At 34.7% G+C, this 26268-nt stretch overlaps 1 protein-coding gene across 1 annotated transcript in view; it reads right to left on the bottom strand.

Annotated features, from left to right (window-relative positions):
* Nucleotides 1–805: 805 nt before the first annotated feature.
* LOC138715735 (uncharacterized) overlaps nucleotides 806–26268 on the bottom strand; it is a 432440-nt gene continuing 406977 nt past the window's right edge. Inside the window, exons 13-18 of the mRNA XM_069848791.1 lie at nucleotides 22918–23099; nucleotides 19675–19855; nucleotides 19302–19455; nucleotides 18158–18281; nucleotides 10965–11113; nucleotides 806–1155 (exon numbers count right to left, since the gene is read on the bottom strand). Of these exons, the coding sequence (XP_069704892.1) occupies nucleotides 958–1155; nucleotides 10965–11113; nucleotides 18158–18281; nucleotides 19302–19455; nucleotides 19675–19855; nucleotides 22918–23099 (988 nt within the window). The 3' untranslated portion in view covers nucleotides 806–957. The remainder of the gene's footprint in view (nucleotides 1156–10964; nucleotides 11114–18157; nucleotides 18282–19301; nucleotides 19456–19674; nucleotides 19856–22917; nucleotides 23100–26268) is intronic.

Raw genomic sequence — 26268 nt, 5'->3', positions numbered from 1 at the left:
AAGACTTGAGAGGTGGAAGATGATGGGAAGAGGAAGAAAAGAGAGAAGAATAGAGGAAAATTGTGAGAGAGGCAACTGTCCCACTCCTCAGACTATAAAGTGAAGAAAGAAAAAGAAACTTTATGGCTTGAATAAAAAAGACACCATAATGAAATTCTATTTTGAAAATAAAACATACCGATACTGTGAAAAAAACAGAAACGTAAATATCTGACAGAGAAAAGAACTTTCGACTATCGTTAATCAATAAGATAGGTTAAATTAACTTTTATTATGTTACCGGTATATATCTGGTGAGGAAACAATGTTCACATATGAAATGAAGTATGTTCCTCGATTTTATCGAATTGGTCAGAAGTTCATTTAACATGATTATTTCTGTACTGTGTAGTTGTATTTGAACTAATCAGATTAATTAAACATATCATCACCCCAGTAGGTACTATGCTGCACTATCTAAAAAATCATGGTTTCAAGAAATCTAGAGAAAACATCTTGTATTGCCTCAAACAAAGATTCTAAATAAAATTCGGAATTTAATACTCACATATTTAATTCCGAATTATATTTAGAGTATTTGTTTGAAGCAATACAAAGTGTTTTATCTCAAATTCTTGAAATCATGATTTTTGAGCTAGTGCAGTATAGTACTGGGGCGACGATATTTCATTCAATCCAAATTACAGATATCTCATTTGCAATATGGAAACTCTACTAAAAGTATTGACTTCTGTAGATTATGAGAAACAGGATGTGGCAATGTGTGTAAAATACATACCGGTACTTACATACTTGGGAGCAGTGCTAGATGTTGCTATGTCTCAGTCATGAACATCATACTGTGTAGTAGTGATATTGCAGATCTGAATCCAGTTCTGGTAATTCATTTTCTCTGCTTTCTAAATACTGTTCATCAGTTTCATGTTGTGATAATGTAGTTAGTCGTACCTCCGACTTTCAGGATCTCGGGTCTTTATCTTCATTTGAATGAAGTGCCATTTGTTGGGTGATCCACGGAACATATTTTGGGACGTATGCATATACACCAGGCAAATGTGGATGTGCACATTTGATTCCCCAGCTTACAATTCCACCAACAAACCAACGATCTCGATGCTTCTCATCTCGACAAAGTAGTGGACCTCCAGAGTCACCCTGCAGTAGGTAGGTACAAGATATCAAACTTCTCACTTAAACCTATGTTTCACGGAGTAAGGTCATAGTCTAGAATGTGATGTCTTTAAATAGTTTTGAGTAAAAGCGTTGATATGAACATCAGCCTGATCCCAAATGCTTATTAATTTATGTTCGATTAGGAAAATATGTCTATTAGAGATGAACAACGATCGAGAAAGCGAGACTAACAGCACCCGCAAAGCCGAAAACCCGCACGACAATGTTGTATTATGTCGCGTCCTTGACGTAAAGACTACAAAGTCTTCTGAGACTCGATATTGATCATCTCCCGAAGTCCTGAAGCAGCCTTCAACAGTTGTTTATACCTAACTGAACTTTTATCTACTTTGGCAACTGTTATATATGTGTAAACAATCAAGTAACCTATCTGAAACATCTCTACCTTTCAGTGTATAATAATCTGTTCCCCAGTCTTTATTTAATTAATAGGCCCTTATTAAAAGGATAGGAATTTTCTTTTCATATGTTTAAGATTAAGTGTGCAATCTCAAGTAAAAAGATATTAATGTCATATTTTATGTTTCTTAGAAATGCAAATTTATTTGAGAATTGTTTTTTTTTTTCTATTTATTTAACCATAGGTAATATCATATAATAGAACCAGAACATTTTGATAACTAAGATACTGTTCTGTTTTGTCTTTTTGTCTCATTTAAACATTTATGTTATTTATTTCAATGATGTATGTTATTCAAAGTTACGAAATCTTTCCACGCCGACCAAATGCTACTTAGAGAATGACGAGCGAGACTCGAAGCACACGAGAATGACGAGCCGAGACTCGAAAGACAAATGCAGCGAACACAGCGAGCGAGAGCGGCAGTTAGTTTTGTTCATCTCTAATGTCTATGCTTCCATTATTTTTTTCTTGAAGTTAGAGTCTATGCTTGAAGTGGAATTTCAAAAAACAACTCTTTACTTCAATATCATTTTGTACATGAGTGTGAATCCTGCACATTGCCTGAGCAAGCTCTTATGACTGTCCTGTCATTACTGCTATTGCATCCAAAATGCGTTGGAATAAAGTGTTTCTTATTTCCATTTATTGTTTGTTAGACCAGGTCAACTAATGTTCAATGAAGGTCATTATATAAAAAATCATATGCTGACATGTGATTAACAGTAGTACCTACCTTTTTTTATCAAATGGATTTCATGTCCATTTGAACTTCCGTTTTTCTCAAAACAGTTTAAAAATCATATCCTAAAGCTACGACCTTCCTTTGTTAATCACCTTGCATGTTAAAGGAATCTGAATACAATCAGCAGCAAAATGTTATAAAAAGACACTGCTCTAATACTGTACTACTGCTACTACTACCAACAACAACAAAAACAAAAAACAACAACAACAAACAATAGGGTTCCTAGATGTCCCGTAAAATACAGGATCATCCCGTTTTTCACTAATGCATCCCGTTGTTCTGAGAATAATCTTTGGGACAGCTTTCCGTCCTGTATTTTAGAGTTCTAAATTGAGAAAAAACGGAAAAGTTGCAATGTCTATTATATATGTGACTAGTTGCAGGAAATGGGACCTAAAGTCGGATTTTTCATTTTTTTTTTTTTTTTTTTCAAAAAGAGGATGAAATACTGAGTATTTAAAAAAATTCATGTTTCTAGGTGCTATAGTTTTTAATATACTGCTTATTGAATGTTGATATTACATTATGTACTTTTCGAGAAAAATGCAATTAAAGTTTTCATTTGTTTTCTTAGCAACTATAAGAAAGATTTAGGTATTTAAGAAGCACTGTGTAAAACTACGTTCTAGCTTAGTACCGGTATATAAAAAAAGCCTACAGGTAGCGCAAGATGTCAAAACATAGAAATGCAGTTTTTATACAACAAATTAGTTATTTTGTTCTCCTGTAAAATTTCCTTTTACAACTTTAGGTCCCTTTTTGTGCAACGGGTCACATATTACAAATTACAAACATCGCACTTCATCATTGCAAGTGACTGTAGATGGACTATTATGAAACAATATTATTGTGAGTTATTAATTTTTCAAGGCGAGTGATGGCAACACCAAATGTTTAGATGAAGTCTGGGTGGATCTTTTTAAAGTACTGAAGGAAAACTCTCAAATTTGAAGAGGGTAGTGGAGTTCATTATGTGTATCCCAGGAACAAATGTGTGTGTCGAAAGATTATTTTCTCACATGAATGCTCTATGGACTGATTAAATTATCTGTAAGAATACTAAAATCAATGCTTGTTGTAAATTAATTCTTCAGTGAGGATTGTATTGCTTTTCATGACATGATTCTTCAAAATAAACAATTGTTAAGTGAAATTAATTCTTCAGAGAAATATTGCAAGGCCAAGGCCGAATGATTTATAAGAATATTGTCACGTGAGTAGAGTATTTTGTAGCTATTTCTGTAATAACTTGGTAAAAGCAATTTGAAGGCAACTTCACAAAGAAGCTTAAACTTAATGCAAATATGCTCCCTAACAATTTTGTTTACTATTTGTTTACTTACCCTTAGTTAATAAACTGTTTGTATAGTAAACTTTACTAACACACACACATTGAAAAATTGGCATATTTAATGGGTTCGCATAGTAAACTTACTCAGTCATAACTGATAAGTGTCCCGTATTTTTTTCCAATATGTCTGGGAACCCTAACAAATAATAATAATAATAATAATAATAATAATAATAATAATAATAATAATAATAATAATAATAATAATAGGTACTAATAATAATAATAAATCTGTTGTCACATATTTCATAGGCCTACAATAAAATTCTTCCACACACAAAACGTTTGACATATTGCAGTAATCATAAAAAAATAATATACACACAAATTTTTGGATTTTACGTATTTGTATTTTTACATTCTCTTGTTCATAAACTACATGCAGTACAAGTGTGAAAGTTGTGGGTGCATAGGAATAGAAAAAGTATCAGTCAAGTTAGCTAAGAAAGAAAGTGGAGTTATCAGACATCCAGCTTCTGCAAGCAATCAAAATATCCTCCTATCAACTTTTCCTCAGTCTGGCAGGAGTTATTAAAAAAGTCCGAAAATATTTGGCAGTCAAGTACAAATTTCGGTCTTCTAAATTTATTTTTATACTATATAGGTCATAAGATATCGTTTTAAATAAGAATATTGTGACAATGCGTAAAAGTATTATTATTATTATTATTATTATTATTATTATTATTATTATTATTATTATTATTATTATTATTACTGTAGTCAACAAAATTTCGTTTCCTGCATCAGACAACCAAAGACGTTTTATAGTTTAACCCTCTTGCTTGCTGACAACATTTAATAATTTTTAGGGTGACCACCTACGTAAGTGGAGAATGAGGGACAAGAGTGCCAAAAAAGAGGGACATTTCAGGATTTTTAGAGACAGCACAGCGTGAAATTAATTCATAATTCTACTGTATTCCTTTTCTTATAAATAAGACAGAAATTGTCTTATTAAAGAAACTGGCCACTCTACCCCATTATCTCCTGGCCTAGTTGCCTCATAAGTGGTACCTTCTTGGTATCACTTGTGAGGTTCAGACCTGTCTTCGGACAGTTGACTAAACAACAACACAGATTACACTTCACAATAGACAACATCTGAGCCATCAACAGAAAGGAGAATGAATTTAAATACTATTATAGTCACAATCATGCCATGGTATGAAAGAAAAATTTCACAACCATGGCATGATTGTGACTATAATAGTATTTAAATTCATTAATATGTCACATCAACGGACGTATATACGTCATCCAACATCGTAAGATGAAGATTACATTTAGAAAGGAGAAGCAGAAAAAGTGAAGGAAGTGATAATTCGCGTCAAGTAATGCTACCAAGTAATTTTTTTGGCATAAATCTAGGTGGTAAATTTTATAACCTTGATGGCAACATAGCTAATTTTATTATTATCGATTATATCGAAATCATCGAAAACCTAACTTAAGAAACAGCACACGAAGATTAATGAAAAAACATAATTGTGGGAGAAGAAAATTTAAAAAATCTCAAAATGCAGGTTTGTCCCGAAAAATTCAGAATGGGTGGTGACCTTAAACATATTTGAAATGACTACCTCATTGTTGGAAGTACAAATTGGAAAAAATGTCACATTTCATTTGAAACAGGAAGCAGTGACGTCTCTTGCAGTAACTGCAGACCATCGAGGAAACTCCACCTTGCAATGCTACACTTTAGTATAGGACGAGTCTGTATATAAGAAATACGTAGGTCGGCATTATTCCCCAGTTTAGGGAGATGATTTCTAACTTATAGTCTAGCTCCAGACTACTGCACTCACTGCTGAAATAGTCTAGAATAGCCTAACAATCCACCAATCCTAATTCTTCCATATTCAATTTAAGTTAATGGGGCTGAACTCGGCCTTGGGAGCCAGGATGTGATTCACCCCCAACTCATCTGAAGCCATACTCAAACCCTCCCCATGAACCCATTCCAATTTGGCCTGATGAAACTAAACTCAGTTACTGGTAAACTGGAATATAGCATTAGGAATGACTTGAGAACCGATAAGCACTGATTATTTGTTCGAGGCTCCTGATCAGGTCTCACCCCCTGTTCATCCTAAGCCTACCCTATCTCCTTCATCCTATTTGAGCTGATGAAATTGTACTCGGTCTCTAGCGATGTGGAATACAGCATCAAGAGGGACTTGAGAAACAGCATGCAACTATTGCATCACCAGATCATTTCATGGCAGAATCACTCAAAGTGAACTATATTCTTGGCTATTAAATACACATCAAGGATCCTATTCTTCATTCCCACACAATCCCAAACTCTGAGATTGGTTGACAGGGCTAGACTCGGTTTCCTGAATAGCCTAGAATTCAGTACAATAGATGTTACCATCAGTAACTGAATCATTTATATTCAGAATGAGAATGGCATACAAACTCCATCCACAACCACTCTCTAAGCCAGCAACCCACATTGCTATTCCATTTTTAGTTAGAATACCCACTCTTCCCTATATTAAGTACGCCCTCAGGGTCGATTGAGACATTTTTATTAGTGTCACTTTACAGCAAATTGCCTAGCACTTTGTATCCTAAATTGAGACAATTCATCCTGCATGTTTTTTCACGTTGTTTTCCTAAGGCGAGAAAAGAGAACAAATATGGCAGGAGTTCTACATGACAGATGCCATGACAAACCGAGACTGGGCAGCCCAAACCAAGAAATGCGCAATGCAATCATGGGGCTCACCATATATGGCTTTCATCATAAACTCTGCATGGAAGCATTTTAACACGAACCAAATGAAAGGTGTGTGTACAAACTGTGTAATAAGAAATGCGAAAGATACCACTTCTCTGTATGCGCAGAGGACAAAGACTAAATGAATACAGCAAGGGGTGTTAGCCCAAAACTTTATGCATGTTCGTGCGCATTTCTCCTATTATTATTATTATTATTATTATTATTATTATTATTATTATTATTAAAGTAAATGTCGAGATGATCCCTAAAAGAAATGGGCTACAGACCTACATATTCCGTCATAATTCACACGCACGCACGCACACACACAAGCACATATAGATATACTACATCGTATAATTGTTATTTATGGTACAAGTGTCGTAAGTGCTGGATAACAGAGTCAAGCGGCAGTTTTTCTATTTGCTCAATGCTGTTGCACACTTAGCAAACGCATATTATACAATATTTTCTTGGACGACCGTAATTTTTTATTGAATTTATGAAGACTACCGAAAATATGAATTACATAGCCATATTTACACTGAAAAATATGAGTTTCTTAAAAGCTGGCTTTGTATTTTATAACAAGCAAGAGACGCACGCACGCACCTGCGCCCGCGCCCGCACACACACACACACACACACACACACACACACACACACACACACACACATACACACACACACACACACACACACACGAGGTGAACCCAAAAGTAATCGGAACCGAACTGTTGCGCGTGCATGCTTTGTAGTTACGAGTTGTGCTGTTAGGTGGTGTTAGTTTGGGGTCTTCCGCGACCGTTAGTGAGCTGGCGTCAGTCTGAGTGAAGTGTTTGCGTTCCTGTTTCAACCATTTGGCGATTAGTGAGATGGCCGACCACAACGAACAAAGAGTGTGTGTGAAATTTTGTTTTCTGTTAGGGAAAATTGCAGCCGAGACCACTGGGATGCTTCGGCAAGCCTTTAGTGATGATGCTTTGGGAAAATCACAGGTCTACATGTGGTTTTACATGTGGTTTTCCCATTTCAAATATAGCTACATGTCAACTGAAGATATGCCACGCACCAGGCGTACTTCGACAAAAAGAAATGACGAAAACATTGCCAAAATCGAATGTGCAATTGATGAAGATCGTCGAAAGACCATTGACGAAGTTTCTGAGGAAACGAAGCTGTCATGGAGCACAGTCCAGCAAATTTTAACCGAAGATTTGCACACGAGACGGGTGTCTGTAAAATTTGTTCCTCACTTGCTCACAGATGACCAAAGAGAAAACTGCGTGAGAGTTTGCAACGACTTGAAGAGTGAAATGCAGAACGATCCAAATTTTCTTAAAAGAATTGTGACTGGGGATGAATCTTGGTGTTATAGGTACGATCCAGAATCAAAGCAAGCATCAAGCAAGTGGAAAACTCCAAACTCACTATGACCCAAGAAAGCACGTCAAGTGAGATCCAATGTGAAAACAATGTTGATTTGTTTTTTTGATGTGAATGGCGTTGTCCACAAAGAGTTCATTCCGCCAGGACAAACAGTGAACCAACTTTTCTATTTAGATGTGTTATGAAGATTACGAGAGTGTGTGCGACGAAAACGGCCCGAAATGTGGAGAAATGGGAACTAGTTGCTTCACCACAACAATGCTCCAGTCCACACAGCTCTGACGGTCTGACAGTTTTTGACAAACAACAACATGGTGCTTGTATCCACCCTACTCACCCGATCTGGCTCCGTCGGACTTTTTTTTTGTTTTCACAGATGAGGAAATGTCTGAAAGGAAAGTGTTTCAGTGATGTGGATGACGTCGAAGAAAACAAGCTAATGGCTTTGAACAATATCCTGCCTCAAGAGTTCCAGCACTGTTTTCAGCAGTGGCAAAAGCATTGGGACAAGTGCATTAATGCACATGGATAATAATTTGAAGAGGACTAAAGTACTGTGAATGTAGAGTTCAATAAAAAAAAAAAAAAAAAACATTCCGGTTATTTTTGAGTCCCCCCTCGTATATTGTCCTAAAAATCAAAACATAACTAAATTTTTTAATGGAAGCTTCAAACGAAAACATCCTCATGATAAAAGTTGTCATGATTATTGGTATCACTGGTTTGTCAGCTTGTTAATATGAGAATTGATCACATTGAAGATTAGGGGCTGAACTGTGATTGTTAATGCAAGTATTACAAAGACAAATAGTAGTTTATCTTTCACTTATAGTTATTACTAATAAATTGGATGAGGAAATTCATTTTATGGACATTTTTCGAAAATAGTGTCAGTTGAGGCAGAGCAGGAAGAATAGAAAGTGACGTTATTTCCTCTAGTTCAATGGTTCGTCGCCAAGTGGCGCTAGCTCTGTTTTCTGACCGCAGTTTCAGGAGTGCTATTCGAGCGAATGCAAAAGGTTTTTAAAAATAACCCATTAGATGAGAGTGTATTATTGAGTAATTTGTTACAATATTTTACTTATTTAAATCAATAGTGCAATGTTGTTCACGGGCTGTTCAATCTCCTGCTGACCATCTTGCCTATCGTGTTGTACAGTACTTAGATCCACTGTTTGAGCCAATGTAGACGGATGAGGGTCCAGAATTATCCCCGATAATTTTTTTCTTGCATTTATTTAGTCAAACTCATTTCTTTCGGTTCTTCGATATGTCAAATGTCTGGATTGATCCAGATCTCACAAAGTTATACACCAGGGATGCAGAACTGGTGAGAGAAGGGTGGAAGCATGGGGAAAGCGTTGGTTCCCCATCCACAGTCCACCGGTGTTGAATGACGTCTCTGTGACTTGTATGCAATCACATAACACAGACACTGAATACAAATCCGCTCCCCTACCAAGTCAATGACGCGTGGGGTAAAAGGAAGGGATGAGTGACATACGCCACAGTTGAATCGCTGATTGCAAAAACATCCTAAGTCACATTTTGGTCAAAAATGAATTATGCACTATAGTTGCTACCTCGCATATAGATGCATCAGTCTGAGTAGAAAAACAACCGAAGTGACAATAATACAGTGAAAAAGAGGGATCAATATTGCATTGAGCGTAAAAACCACTGAAGTGCTGGATTCTGGTTGTTTTTATAATCAACATGTAGCAGTGGCTCCCAAACATTTTGAAGATGCGACCCACTTTTGGGCGAGAATTTTATATGCGACCCCCATTACCAAATTGTTAGGGTATATAATCTCTTTCAAAAAATATAAATCTCTGTAAAATTGAAAACAACGATTACTTTACTCAAAATTAGAGGATACCACCCAAAGAACGACCAAAATAGAAGAATATATTGCAACTTGCTTTTCTATGGAGACTGCAACAAGAGATGTACCAAGAGCCAACAAGGTCCAAAGAACATATAATCATTCCACCATTTTTGTTACAACATGTCAACACCAGGAGTTGTGGCTAAGGAATTCATTCATGGTCAAAATCACAGCTTCTCCTTGAAAATAGACCCCAAGTGAAAACCAGAGCTACCAACAAAAGAAGCTTACACAGATGGAAGAGTACCAATATGTGCAAAGAAACTGGGAGACATTAGAAAGTGTGTTCAACATGTCCCTGATGATGAATCATCTTCCTTTTTCTGGAGTGAAATGCTGGCATGGTCAATAGCTGTAGTGCAGTGTGTTAAAAGATATAGAATGTAGTGTGTGTATCCTAAGGTTTTTGAACTGAAAAGGATGTTTCTGTGAATGTTCAGTTGCAAGTAAAATTCATATAATACATAATAAAATAATGTGGAAAATATTAAAACATAAAAAGTGTAGTGTTAATACAATGGAAATGCTTACCAACCTATTTTCTATGATTTAATTGAAGTTATTACCAATACCGGTATTTTTAGAACTGGTTGCAAAAATAGCTAAGTCCATATAACAATTTTTTTTTTTTTTACATTTGCAATTCCATTTTTAATTTAAACTTTTGGGATATTATGTAAAACAATGCATTTTATAATCAGTTAATTTTTTTAACTTTTTATATCAATTCATTTAGCCGATATAATGTTTCTTCGAGTTTTCTGAGAATTTGTATTTTGTGACTTAGGGTGTTTTTGCAATCAGCGATTCAATTAGCGTCCAGCTCTGCAAGCCTGTTATACACCAATCGTTTTGCTAGATGTTTATTTGTTAAAAAGTTATAAGTAATTTTAATATGTAACACTTTTTTCGACATCATTATCATGGCAGCCTACCATGCTGTATACAATATGGGCATAGTTATACATCAAAATGCTTAGCCTTGCTTCAGTCGCCTTCAGTAATTGCACAAATTGTTAACTTTACTTTGAATTGCAATAAAAATTTGTATTTCATATGATTTTTCTTACTACACTCCCATGCAGAAAGTAATGATTATACCAGTACCGGTTTTTTGTGCTTCCATAGTAACCAGACATCATATGGTAAAGTCAACTTGCACTGCATATCAACAATAACGATATTTTCGATAAAAAGTGCGATCGTCCAAAAACCTGGTAAAACTGAGTGAAGTTCGTTCAAGTATAATTGTATAGTTACCTGACAAGCATCTTTGCCTCCTTCAGGATAGCCAGCACAGATCATGCCTTCTGTTACATTAAGGTCCCGATGCTGAAGCCATACATTACATAATTCCCGATTTAGTACTGGCACCTGGACTTCATTCACTGCTGGTTCGTACTCGGAAGCTGTGGAAAAGCATTTTCTTTACTAAGTTCGGCATCACTGGAGAGATCACACTTAAAAATTTAAAATAACATGATCATTTATTTTTGCGTGAAAGACTGGAAATTCATTTGTGCAGATAGAGTGAAATGTAATATGAAGTAGGACACATATTTTCAGCAGGTAACCTGCTAAAATATTTACAATATTTAATGATAATAATATTAGCAATAACATTAATAATAATAATAATAATAATAATAATAATAATAATAATAATAATAATAATAATCTTTTTACTTGGTTTTTTAATGACGCTGTATTAAGTACGAAGTTATTTAGGGTCGATGGGATTGGTGATAGCGAGATGAGACCGAAGATTCGCCATAGATTACCTGACATTTGCCTCATTGTTGGGGAAAACATCGGAAAAACTCAACCAGATAATCAACCCAAGTGGAAATTGAACCCGCACCCAAGTGCAACTCTAGATTGGCAGGCAAGCACCTTAGCCGACTGAGCTAAGCCAGTGGCCTAATAATAATAATAATAATAATAATAATAATAATAATAATAATAATAATAATAATAATATTTTTTTACTTGGTTATTTAACGACGCTTTATCAACTACGAGGTTATTTAGCATTGATAGGATTGGTGATAGCGAGATGATATTTGGCGAGATGAGACCAAAGATTCGCCATTTGTTACCCGACATTTGCCTTATGGTTGGAAAAACCTCGGAAAAACCCAACCAGGTAATCAACTCAAGTGGAAATCAAACTGCTCCCAAGCGCAATTCCCGGATGGGCAGGCAAGCGCCTTAACCGACTGAGCTACGCTGATGGCCTAATAATAATAATAATAATAATAATAATAATAATAATAATAATAATACTTAGAGATGGGATCCTGATACTTACTATACCTTGATACTGTCGATACTCAAGAGATATCAGTATTGATCGACACTCCTGATTATGAGCTTGATACTTTGTTAATACAACAATTTTTAATTAATATTGTTATAGGTAGCACATGTTAATAGTGGTCCCAACATCACAAGAAACAAGTTTATCATTCATTAGATCATAAATAGCAGATACTAAGTAATGGGTGTCCTTCATACTTGGCAATATTCTATACTCTAAATTAATTGGCTATAAAAGTCAGTTACCATTTTTTTTGTTTCATCTGCTACCTTCTTACCTCTTCTTATGTTCGGAAGTGATAGTATCCTTTTCTCCTGCATAAGTTTTCCGGTGGAAGTGATATAACTGTGCAGAATACATTAAAATAAACCTATTATGCATTTTGTAATTACGTGCATGGTTTATTAGAAAATTAGGCTGAAAGCCTGCATAGTTTGGCAATAGCACATGGCCAGCTCGCCTATGAGTATACACCACACATGCACTCGGTCTGAATAGCATGTCCCGTTTCTCAGTTACTAAGTAGAGTTGCCAGATTTTCTAATGGAGGAAATAATGATACGTGTTCATTTGCAAGAAAACCGTCCATTTTATTTACGGCTATGGAAACTAGTCGAATTTTGACAAATTTTGTAATTTTTTTATTTTCGCGCTAAAAATGTACGGTTTTATGAGGAGTATTTTCATGAAACTTTTATCTCAATATCTTATTTATAAGTATACCTTTATATAATTTTGTAGAAGTTCTGTTAATGCACGAATTATGTGCAAACAAAACTCTACATTTAATTACTGGTATCTCATGAAAGAAATTTGCTACGTTTTCAACAAGTATTCATTTTATTTCTCGGTGGTTAAAGCTAGAGTGATAAAACTTGGCATGCTTTTTCATTAATATCTTTGTTGTGAAATGGGGCATTTGATTGGCTGTATTCAGCATAGTTTCATTGCTAGAGAATGATATGTAAAACAGTATTATTTTTTGTTATTAACGTTTGAACACTGAAGAAATTATATTTTGTTTTACAAATGAACACATTAGAGTGGGCATTACTAATGCTCCATTGCACAATTATGCAGTGTTACCTTTAAGAAAAATTGGATTAGATTTTTTTCTTTTTAGGAACAGGATTTTTACTAAGGAATCGAAAAAAAAAAAAACAAAACAAAATAAAGAAATAAATATCAAAGGTCCTTCAATAACTGTCTATTCAAAATACAAAATATTACATTAGGTTACATGAACGTATCTTTGACTAGCGCTTTCGCTATTATAATAGCATCTTAGGTCAGACTTGCGTGATATTAAGCTTTTCATATAAAGACGTAGGTGGACAAGTAACATCGAAATATATTAAGGTACATGACGTGAGAATATAAAAAAATTACAATGATAAGAAAAACAAATAAAATTTGACTTATGAACAGTCGAATATATATATATATGACAGTTAAACCTTCATGAGGTCTCAAAATTAATACATAAAAGTATTTGGAGTTAAAGCCTGCAGAAACATGTATGCAGCTTATAGATCAAAATTTGTTTAAAAATTGAAGTCTGCAAAACAAATATGCAGCTTAAAATTGGGACACAGACAGTTAAAAGAATAACAAATTAAAATATTGTTTTGCATCAGTCATCACGACGTGGCAGCACATTGTAAAATCTGCAAAAATCAATAATAAGTTTTAGTGAAGGGACCTGTATAGAAACAGAAAGAAAATTGAAGTGACGATAAACCACTTACGAGATCTTTGGTGTTGGAGTAGTAAAAAGAAGTAATGTTGCCTGGTCGGTAGCGTGGTGGTGACTGGTGCAATGACACAGTATAAGAAAACACGTCATAACGTAAGTGGAGGGGGGTACGTGCTGCAGTGAGAAGAGTTTCCATTGGCTAATTTAAATAAGGAGTTACCGGAACTGGGTAATTGCTCATTAATTAATAATAAAAAAAAAAATAAATAAGTTCTAATTTGAAATTTACTAGGGTGACCAGACGTCCTCTTTTGTCCGGACATGTCCTCCTTTTTAGGCCTTTGTCCAGGGTCCGGGTGGATTTTTAAAAATCAAGAAATGTCCTCCTTTTCGTAACTTGTATGGCTGATATTTTGAAATTATCTGTTTTGACGCCTTTTTCAAGTAATTTGCCTGTAGGTGACAGCAGTATCGACGGAATATATTCTTTGCCAACGATCACAATAACTCTCTTTGCTCCCTCTTGTTATGGTCGTTATTCACAGGTAGCTAGTAAATCGAGAGATCGAGGTGCGAATGTAAAGCTAAAAAGATATTTTTTGTGTTTAATAATTATAGTTCCCTTGACTTTCATATGTACCTAACTGTAAAATCATTATTATTAAGTTCTTTTTATAATTATTTTGTAATAAAATAGATTTTAACATACTTTTAAGTGTGATATAGGCCTAAGTCTAAATCTGTACCATACTGTAAATATTTTGTAATAAAATAGACATCGATGTAATTTAAAGTATAATATAGGTCTAAGCTTAAATCTAAGTACATATTTCTGTCCTCTTTTTTCGAACAATGTCCTTTTTTTTTGAAGCTTTGTGTCCTCTTTTTTACAGATGTTAATCTGGTCACCCTAAAATTTACAATGTGTAATTGTGATATTGATATGCATATTCAGCATAAATTTCAACTCTCTAGCTCAAAAATTTGGGATTTTAGAAATTTCAGTAGCACATCACCATCAGAACTGCAGAGGAATAAATCATTCCTTATCAATTTTTATAATGATATGAGTAAAAATCAGAACTGTATGGAAAGTAGCATACTTTTTAAGTAAAACAGTGTTAACATTTAAGAGAGAATTATTTTTTTCTGAGAAAAGTATCTATTTGGGGCTAATATGGTATTAGAATATTTCGTTGTACTCTATACAAGGAATAAGCTGTTAAAATCAGCACAGTTATATTACCTCAATTCTGTATAGTCTGTCACTTGAAATGTTTCATTCACTTTAACACCAAGCAATTTTGAGCTTCTTCAAATGATACAGAAACACAGATCACAATTAATATTTGAGGAGAAAAATTCGCTCCGGTGCTGGGGATCGAACTCGGGTCACTTGGTTCTACGTACCAAGCGCTCTGACCACTGAGCTATGCCGAATTCAATCCACAGCACCGGACCGAACCTTCCTCCTTCAGTGTTTCCCTTTGTGGCCGGATGCCAAGTTAGGCATATACGTTGACGTTTTTTTATGTCCAAGGCAACTACCATTATACAGGGGACGCACTCAACTGAGTGACTGTTTGGCCGGGATTCCACAGTTAAGTGCACAGTAATCTGTATAGAAATCTATTTTTTATTAATTTGTCTTACAGAAATATGCACAGATTACTGTGCACTTAACTGCAGAATCCCGGCCAAACAGTCACTCAGTTGAGTGCGCCCCATATAATGGCAATGTCAACGTATATGCCTAACTTGGAGTCCGGCCACAAAGGGAAACACTGAAGGAGGAAGGTTCGGTCCAGTGCTGTGGATTGAATTCGGCGTAGCTCAGTGGTCAGAGAGCCTGGTACGCAGAACCAAGAGACCAGAGTTCGATCCCTGGCACCGGAGCGAATTTTTCTCCTCAAATATTAATTGTCAATATTACAGATATTATTCTGTAGAACAAATTAATAAAAAACCTTTAATATAGATCACAATGTTCAATTATACTGAGTTCCACACAATTGTAATTCCTTTGTTCAGGTCTAAATGAGATACCACACCATTAAAACTAGGTGCCACTATATTAATTTACTTTGTTTTTGAGAGGAAATTTGAAAATGAGATTTTACAGATGTTTAATTTATAGATTTTATCGAAATGATTTTTTTGCTCAAGAATCTCTCATTTCTCCAAAACACATTTTTCCCCAAAAAGGCTGGTGTAAAATGCTAACCGTAAAATAATATCAATAATTTTGAAGATACAGCAAATTGTTTTTATAACACTAAACATTTCCTAATTTTTCAAATAAATTACATATTTTTGTAAATAAATTTCAATAAATACACTATAGTGATTTCAAAGAAATCGTACTGTCAAGATCTCCAATGAATACTGAATGAACAAAATGAAGCAAAAATAAAGGGTCTAGTTTTCATCTTTCATCTTTCGTGTCTACTCTTGTTCCATTCTGCATTCAATTACTGAGTGAGCACAGGCTGTAGCTTGTAAAAGCAACAACTAAATAGCCTTAAGATTTTGCCAGATTTCTATATGAGTACACATAAAACTCAAGATCAAATACCATAACAATTGCTGCCCTGATTGAACTGACATGGAATGACCCTTGTCTTACTGAAGTTGTATCTGGAGATCTACTGCATCCAGGAGCACGTGGTAATTCTTACTGAAGTTAATTTCCTCTCATTTACATTAGATTTATCAACTGAAAATGAAAAATGCATTTTTGTGCGAGATCGTGCGTATTTGCTTGCTTTCCGCACAAAACCAATACGCGGTAAGTGTGAAATACTACATTCAGTATTCCCAATGTAACACACATAACAATTTCCCTCTTCTTACTGCTTAAGCACCATATTCATTTTACTGCTTTAGGCTTTTAACATATTATTTTTAGAGACGTTTAACATAGTAATAATTATAAATTGGAAACTTACCACTGCAATTTTACCTAAATTGCACTGTTAATTATTGTTTTTAAATATTTGCAAAAATTAAGTAAACTCTACAACACCACAAAAGTTACTGCATTTGTAATGCAAGTAACATTAAGGAAGCCGTGAAAAAATCAACAAGATTCCAGATGCCGATGTTATTACTGCAATATGTTATATAAATAATATTGTTAAAATATTAAAATGAAAAATAAATCATTACATAACCTTACCGTTTGTTTTAAGTTCGCATTTATAGGCTGGGCGAAAAAAAAAGACAGACGTATATCACGGCCTGCTGGAATATAGTAAACACAGAAAACATTTTATAGCAACAATGTTGAAGATAGATATTTTAGTTTTTAAAAGTTGCCGTCATTGAACAGAAACCAAGATGGAGATTTCATTGCAACTAATTAGAAATTCCTCTTTCAGGTATGTAATAAACGATCTTCGCACAAAATAATGTACGATACACGAGCGGTATGTTTGTTTTCATGTTCTCGGAAATTAAAAAAGCTCAACTACGTTTCGCTTTTTCAATCTTTTCCTCGAACATGAAAACATCAACATACCGCTCTTGTAACGCATATTACTATTGTGTTTCAGTCCCTTTTAATGTAGATTGTACTCGATGATGTTAATCCAAAGATACAGATGTAGACTGCATTTCGGGTGGTGAACAGACTAACAGTAGATCTAAATGTCCTTCAACCTGTTGGCCTTTTGTATTCTTCCGATAAGCAGTCCCGCGCTTTCTAAGAGTTTCAACGACTTTGTAGGTTATTTCAGAACTTTGTAATAATGATAAGACTCTTACTTGCAGTACATTTTACTGTTGCATGTACCACGGATCAACAGAGCAGGCAACTATAGTCGTATCACTGTTATTTCCAGCGTGTCTCCTCCTCTTTGCTTACGCCTTAAGAATGAAGGTTCTATAAAGTCTAGGTAGGTAGTACCGGTATCATTCGCTATTTTTGTCTTTTCGTTGCCGAGCTCTCAGACGACGAATCTGTTTGCCGCACTGTTAAACATTATTATGTCGTAGTTCCTGCGATAATATACCAAATGCACTGTAATTGAGCAAATAATTGAGTGGCAAATAACGTCCTCGTGTGCTTTCTGCTAACGCCAACGAAAGAGCCAAAATGGCGGGTGATTATATTAAGTATTTATCGAGCCTTAGGAAATGCATAACGTCATCATCAGTGAATCACAAGGCGCACACATTTAAATGTAGCCGACCTGCAACGTGATTGCCTGCTGGAAATAAGTGCAACTCTTCAAGTCTTGGGTAACATGATCCCCATTATAGAATTTGTAAGTAATTCGAAACTTTGACAATATTTTCAACCCATGATTGGAAATAAGAAGATCATTCTTCATCATAAGTAATGATTCTCATCTACGATATATGTTTTAATATTCCATCTCATTCCTCTCATACATATGGTCAGGATCAGTTATTGAACAGTTCTTGGACACTCACCATCTTTGTCTTCCCTTTTACCCCATCCAATCACAGTGCAAACAGTTCCTGGGACAAGCTCATGGTTGGGCGGTGGTAGGCATACAGGAAGTAGATGCTCATGGAATGTTACACGAGATTTCAGCTGAAAAAAGTGGAGTTCTGCGGTTACAATCAAAATATGAATTCCATTAACAAGTATGACCATCACCACACCCTCACTGTAATGATGATGATAATGATGATAACGTAGTATTAACATAGAAACAAATAATGGCTTTTTGACTGATATCACTCTCCATTTGCAAACAACCTTCAGAAGAAAAATTCATACAAAATTAACACATGTTATACAATTTGCGAATAAAAAAAAAAATGTGGCTTAAAGTGAAAGTTGTTGTAATTACCACAGTAACAGGTGCTCTGGAGGAAATTCCAAATATTTTTATCAAAATATATCGAAGATACAAGTAGGTATGAATGCAGAATTTTAACTCAAGTTGGAAATTTGTCATCACAGAAACATATAGAACAACAGGAAAGTTCTCACTTATGAATATTTGCAAAGACAGCTTTTTGTTTTTTGTATCCTCCCCTATCTAATATGTACATGTAGACCTAATATAAATTGTGTGCACTTGTGAATGTTTTACAAAATGGTATTTGTGTCACTAATTAAAAAAATGAATGAATGAATGACTGAAAGAATGAATACGAGTACATACATAAATAATAATAAATATCAATAATAAGTTAACACAGGGCAGAAATAGACGAAGATATAAAGCAACATTAGATAAATAAATAAAATAAATAGTGTTAATACATATACTAACAATGTATGTGCATACATAATAAATGTAGGATTTTTTAAATCTCAGACATCTTCTGAAGTCAACAATTCTGTCTATCCACTGATGTTTTATAAATATATTATTCTACAGTATGTTCGTAGCTCAGCTGGACTGGAATAAGACTAGAACCTTAGGTCAGGTCACCAGTCTACAGTCCATAGAAAGTCTTATGAGAGCTTTGTATTGCACCCACTTCTAAAAATATCTGGTTACTAGTTTTATATTAGAATGACGTATAATAGGCTACATGTCAAGCAGTGTATTCTACAGAACGGTCTGGGTGACCTACGAACGCACTGTATTTCACTTACCTGAAAGAGGGCTACATCATTGTCATGAGCAACGCCCATGTTGTACATAGGATGGGGTACAACACGTTTCACTTTCATCTTTTGTCCGAAGTAAGAATGTGCATGACGTCTGGTAATGCCCAGTTGAATTGTCCAGCCGTCTGGATTTGTCTGACTTGATTGACTGAAAGCAATTTATGCTCTTATCATGTTTGAATTGAGAATATAAATCACAGAATTCAATCTATTATAGATACTTATTTGGATAAATTCATTATTTTCACTTGGTTCTATTTTAAAATTTCATCTTTTGATGTTACCACAGAACATTATATTCATTGATCTCAAAATTAAATTGAATGTTCTCATGAAGAAAACGTATAGACCTACATACTTGCCAACACAGTGTGACGCAGTTAGGACCCACTGATCAGCGATTAGAACTCCTGCACAATAGAAAACTTCTTCTGGACCTCCTAACAGTGCAGCCAAAAAGGGCCAATCTCCAGGAGCAGATTCTACACCCCCAACAATGCGAGTTGAAGGTCTGAAGGGATGTCGTCTTTTCCCACAAGCTGATTTCCATGGAAAGATATAAGTATTTTAAAATCACTGATGGAGAATGAAACAGGAACTTACCAGTACATTTAAATTGAAAATAGAAATTAAGTCTATAATACAAACTATAAGAAATAAATATAATTACCTATTTGTAGGTTATGCAACATGTATATCAGTACCAGTATATTCCATGAGCTCATCTTTATCCAACAGAATTTCAAAATAAACCCTCAATGCAATTTTAGAAACAACGTAACTCCACAAACATAAATTTTTCACAAATGACAAAAAACTAATTTATGAAAATATGCAGGTAGCTACTTCAGTGGAATTTTTGCATATTTAAAGGAACTGTTAAACAGATTATTTAACATATAATGCAAATACAAAATATAGTATATAATGTGTTAAATTTAAGCCCAAAAGTTCAGGAGTTACATTGTTTCTAAACTTAACACAAAATATCAGACAAAATGTTTATCTTATATTGTAGTTTAATTAAATTTCAGATTATAAATAATAAATAAATAAACGAACTGTTACATAAGATACTTTGTTACATTGTAACTGTCAATTACTAAACAAAATTATTTGAGATAATTACATATTTGAACATGAATGTCCTCAATTTTATACATAGAAAAAAAATTGTGCATGAAAATTAATTCAATACAGTTTACGTTTATATTAGAGTTCAACGCAAAAAAACACACTTACTTACTTACAAATGGCTTTTAAGGAACCCGCAGGTTCATTGCCACCCTCACATAAGCCCGCCATCGGTCCCTATCCTGTGCAAGATTAATCCAGTCTCTATCATCATATCCCACCTCCCTCAAATACATTTTTATATTATCCTCCCATCTATGTCTCGACCTCCCAACTAAAACTCTATATACATTTCTGGATTCGCCCATACGTGCTATATGCCCTGCCCATCTCAAACGTCGGGATTTAATCTTCCTAATTATGTCAGGTGAAGAATACAATGCATTCAGTTATGCGTTGTGTAACTTTCTCCATTCTCCTGTAGAGGAGAATGCCTCCAGATATGGAGGGTAGCTGAGAATATATTGAATAAACAGTCGTGGAGAGCCGATAAGGGGTGGTCCTCCAGATTGGGGGTTGGGCGAAGGGCTAACAACCCATCACCGTAAAAAAACAGCTTGTTACGAATCCATACAAAAAACACACTACTTTTATTAATTATTTTCCAAAATATCAGTACAAAATGATTTTTGTTCTTCAGGAATATAGGCTTACTATAAGATAAGATTTTCTTGGTAGCTCAGTTGGTAGAGCAGCTGGCTACGGACTGAAAGGGCCGGGGTTCGATCCCAGGTGGTGACAGGATTTTTTCTCGTTGCCAAACTTTCAGAACGGCCCCGAGGTTCACTCAGCCTCCTATAAAATTGAGTACCGGGTCTTTCCCGGGGGTAAAAGGCGGTCAGAGCGTGGTGCCGACCACACCACCTCATTCTAGTTCCGAGGTCATGGAAAGCATGGGGCTCTACCTCCATGCCCCCCAAGTGCCTTCATGGCATGTTACGGGGATACCTTTACCTTTTTATAAGATTTTTCTTAAGGTCACTCACTTTAGCATCATTTAGTTTCAGTTCATCCCTGTAAGCCCTAGTTTGTGGCAAAGTAACATTATGTTTACCAGTGCCTCAAAAAATGGATGTGTCCTTAAAAATAGTCCCAATAAACAGTACTGTTGTTACAGTTCCAGGGAACTCTTTTGTGTACCTAAAATATCTGAAAGTACTTATTTGAAATGAAGTACGCTTGTCTCTTGGAAGATGTTCAGTTTCTGAAGAATTAACTATCTTCTTATGAAGATGAGGCCATCAATCTTTGAAGTTCATTATAAGGTCAGTGTCCACCATAGTAACAGATAACTTTCAGGAGAAACTTAATTTTTCTATTATTTCATAAACTTCTTTTGGGAGATAAATCCTGTCATGTTTTGCCAGAAGCCTTTTCACTAATCCAAAATACCGGTCATTGGGCAGAAAAGAATGTTCTCATAATGGAAAGAAATTTATTTATGCAAGATAATAGGCGAAAGTTACGTTCTTTCTACACAGAAATATGCAACTATGTCCAATGAATGCAAAGTTAATGTAAGTTACCATATAGTTGTTGGGAATTCGTTATTTACAGGATTTTCTTGTTTTCTTTTATTTGCTGTGTAGTTTCTGTCCTATTGGCAATCCCTGTTGGAGATCCGCGTTCGAATCTCGGAATGTCTAAATGTAATTTAATCATTAAATAATAATCATCATTGCCACTTACGCAGTAGCAATGAGACAACAATGATATAACTAGGATCGAATTGTTGCCCCTCTTTCAGACTACATGTTTTCTGATACAAAAAATTGACAGAACCCTGTAAATGGAATATTGTCTCTCGATATACATTTTTATAAGTAAATAGAAAAATAAATAAATGAATAATAAATGAATAAATAAATGAATGAATGAATGAATTAATTAATTAATTGCCAATGAACAACATTGAGTCTAACTATAGAAAATAATTCACTGAACTCATAAAAACTGGATTTTAGCTTACATCCAATCAGAAACGCAGATGTTTACAAAGTTATTATGTACCAAATTTTTAGACATTTTTAGCAAAAATCATTAGTTTTCTGATGTACAGCGTCTGTTAAAATTAAAGAAAATGAATATTGAGGAATTTTAAGTCATAATTAATGTTAAACTAAAATTCTGAAAATTCATATGCAACAAAAATCGGAAATGAAAAATTAACAAAATTTTAGCCATTCACATCCCCCTCAATAAATCATTTAAGATGGACTGTAAATATCAGAATTGTGTTCCAGTTTCATTGCGAATTAGATGGAAGTACTGTTGTGTTTGACAATGATATATGTTATGCAATACAAAATTAATTGCAAGGGAGTGAATAATGAACCAAAGTCAAACTACAAACCCATGAGCCGTTAAGTGTTTCCTAAATCGTTCACATATGGTACACTTATGAGTTCATTATCTCCATTAAGTAATATGCAATGTAATATACGTACAAATGTTCAGTGTTACATACCATAGTTAGCACAAGACAGTTCTACATTAGGATAGATACTTCCTCCAGGACAAGCTCGCAGTTCCTTCAACAGGTTGGTTTGCTTTTCTTTGTAAAATTTATATATGCTGGGAGAATTGCTAGAGGACGGTGGTAAAGCCTCATCACCACTCTTGAGAGTCAATCTACTGTAGTTAGCAGATCTGTAACACAAAGAATAAAGTTTCTTTCAGACAAAGTACCGGTATGTAATTTTACTATAGACCTACTATCTGCATGATGGAAAGAACTGATTACCTTTCCAGAATCAAAATTCAAGTTAGGTGAACTGAGTAATAACTAGCTTTCTTATTTTTAGGTTCTAAAAATCTTACATTAAAATGCAATTCAATGGGAAATAGGTTCCAAAATGGCAAAGCAGGCGTTTTTAACTTAAACTTTCTTAGTTGAAACATTAAAAGTGTTATAATTTTAAAAAGGTTATGTACCTTATGACAGATGGGTCCCGTTTCAACATCGGTGTGGTGTCATCTTCAGTGTCTTTCGAATGAGGCATTTTTAATTACATTAATAAATTATCATCAATTAAAATAAAATAATGTGAGACTTAATATAGGAAAGTATAATGTAGCACAACATTGCACATTCAGAATTGTACTGACTGTCTCTGAGGAGCATGTAAATACCGGTACCTTATTAACTCAGGTGCATCCCAGTGAAATGAGAAAGATGCGAATGTCGGTAAAGTATCGTTTTATTTTCATATTATGTGAAACAAGATATTAGCATACGAAGTACATACATAAAATTATATTCAAAAGAGAGTTTCAAACATTCTATATCGTGGTCGTTTTCTGATTTGGTGTGAGAGATTTCCCACTTCTTGTTCTTTTGGCGTTTAGATTTTCTTTGCTTCTTTCATTGGTTCTAATAATGCCCATGGCTTGTAAGTATTTTCATTCATTAATAATCTTCTTCGTATGTAATCTTGAAAACTTTGTAACTAATTCAACAGTTCATAGCATAAATATGAGTCAAAAAGTTACTTTCATACTCCATCGGCAAGTTTATCGTGCTATCAGAATTATTTAGGGCCAAATTAAAGAAGTACCTCATTTCTCACGCCTTCTATTCTGTAGGTGAATTCATGACATTCAACAACGCTTCATGAAATTGATACTAAAACTTTGTGCTGCACTAGTAGACTATAGTGTAAACCTCTTCTGTATATATTTCAACTAGACTGTGACTATAAATTAAGACTTTATGGTAGTACTAAGTTTTTTGACTTGTTCCATATTCTAGCTGTGAAGCAATGTACGAATATCATGGAATGTTAATAAATACAATACAATACAATAGATAAATGTTTCAATTGTTGAAGCTGATGGAACAATCACTATCAAGATAGGTGTTGGTGAAATACCAGTCCATTCTGTGTGTGATCTGTGGTTGATATTAATAACGAATGAATTGGCGTCACAATTAGAACATAGATTGTACTCGGGAGTTTCCGATTGAACCGCATTTTTTCTTTGAATCTTTCGAACTGTTAGAACTTTGAAAATATTAGTTTTAACTCAATTGACGTCCAATAGAAGTGTTCACTAAAAATAATGTGATTGTTGCAATTTCCATGGTAGGTGTACCTGAATCACCAATATCACCTTGTGGCAGCCCTGAGTGCTACACTATTTCAATATGCTATCTATGGATAAGACAAATTTTTTTGTGAAAACTGTGTTCTTAAATTTCATCTTCATTAAACACACATTTTAAATTTTGCTTCAATTAAAAACTTTAAATTTAAAGTAGAAGATTTTTTCCTCTTCTTTCTTCTTATTATTATTCTTATATGAAGAATTCAAGCGATTCCAGAACATTTTAGGATTAAGATTGGAGAAAATTTAGGATTCGTCTCACCTTTAGTTTCTAACAATAACATAACGTGTGATTTACAATGGCGGAAAATAGTGTATGTTGGGAGACCACTTCTACTTAAAAATAAATTCTCAGGAAAATCAAGTAATTACATCTTTTTGTGAGGTATTCACACCTCAAATTTATCAAAGAAATAATTTAATCTACAGATGTAAAGTCACAATGTTTTTACTTGATTATTTAACATCGCTGTATCAACTACTGGGTTATTTAGCGTCTATGGAATTGGTGATAGTGGGATGGTATTTGGCGAGATGAGGCCGAGGATTTGCCATAGATTACCTGACATTCGCCTTACGATCGGGGAAAACCTCTCGGAAACGACCCAACCAGGTAATCAGCCCAGCCCAAGTGGAAACTGAACCCATGCCCAAGCATGACACCAGCAGGCAAATGCTCTACAGCTCCCCGGTAACTACAAACAAATTGTTCTGTTTTTTGTATTTGCTCTTTACTAAAGAGAGTGATGCTAGATGGGTAAAACAGGGGTATATGTTTTAAGTAATCTGATTTAATAAATTAACGAAATAAAAAGGATAAAGAATTTATGGTTCATAAGAATTTAGCACTAGACGTTACATTCATTTTAATTCATAGTTTTTTGTCCAAAGGACAGGTGTTTCATTGCAAACCCAGCATTCTCCAATCTTTCCTTTTTTCAGCCTTCCTCTTAGTCTCCGCAAATGATCCATATATCTTAATGTCGTCTATCATCTGATATAATACTTTTCTGCTCCAAACTCTTCTCCTGTTCACATTCCTTCCAGTGATGCTTGAAAAAAGAAATACCACGGAACAACTCGACACTGTGTTCAGGAGGAATACTGGAAGACAGTCTTGGTGAAGAAGAGTCGTCAATTTCAACGACAGAGTCATCAACATATTTGCAACAAAAAAACAGAGAAGGGTGGATTTTCACTACAAACATTCAATATTAACACCATCCTATTCCACATTAATGGGTTGGGCGAATGTTCAATTGATTTTTATAGTCTTATGTTACGTTTATTTTGTCGGGGAACGAGTTCATGTTCATGAAAAAAGGAATGCTATAAATTAATATTATGACTTTTTGAGTATTCAATATGTGAGCCCCCAACACCAAATCTCACGAACCGCCACTTTTCCACCCTAGCCCATATTTGGACCAACTCCTCTGCTCTAATTGTGATTTTGTCTCCATACACTTCCAATGAGAAACTGAAAATAGTAGACACTAAACACCACAAATATGGAATTAAATGCTTCTTGACGTGCGTTTCAAAACAATATCTACCGAGCGAGTTGGCTCAGATGGTAATGTTTGAGACTCACATTCGAGAGGTTCTGGGTTTGAACCCCGTGGTCGGCCAATGTAACGAGTTTTTCATTGTTTCCCTTATTCACAAAAGCAAATACGGATTGGAAATTTACATACCATCATTCATCACT

Source organism: Periplaneta americana, chromosome 15, assembly GCF_040183065.1.
Source record: "Periplaneta americana isolate PAMFEO1 chromosome 15, P.americana_PAMFEO1_priV1, whole genome shotgun sequence".
NCBI classification, from domain to species: domain Eukaryota; kingdom Metazoa; phylum Arthropoda; class Insecta; order Blattodea; family Blattidae; genus Periplaneta; species Periplaneta americana.
The sequence above is the reverse complement of the archived record's forward strand: the minus strand, read 5'-3'. Positions and strand labels throughout refer to the sequence as shown.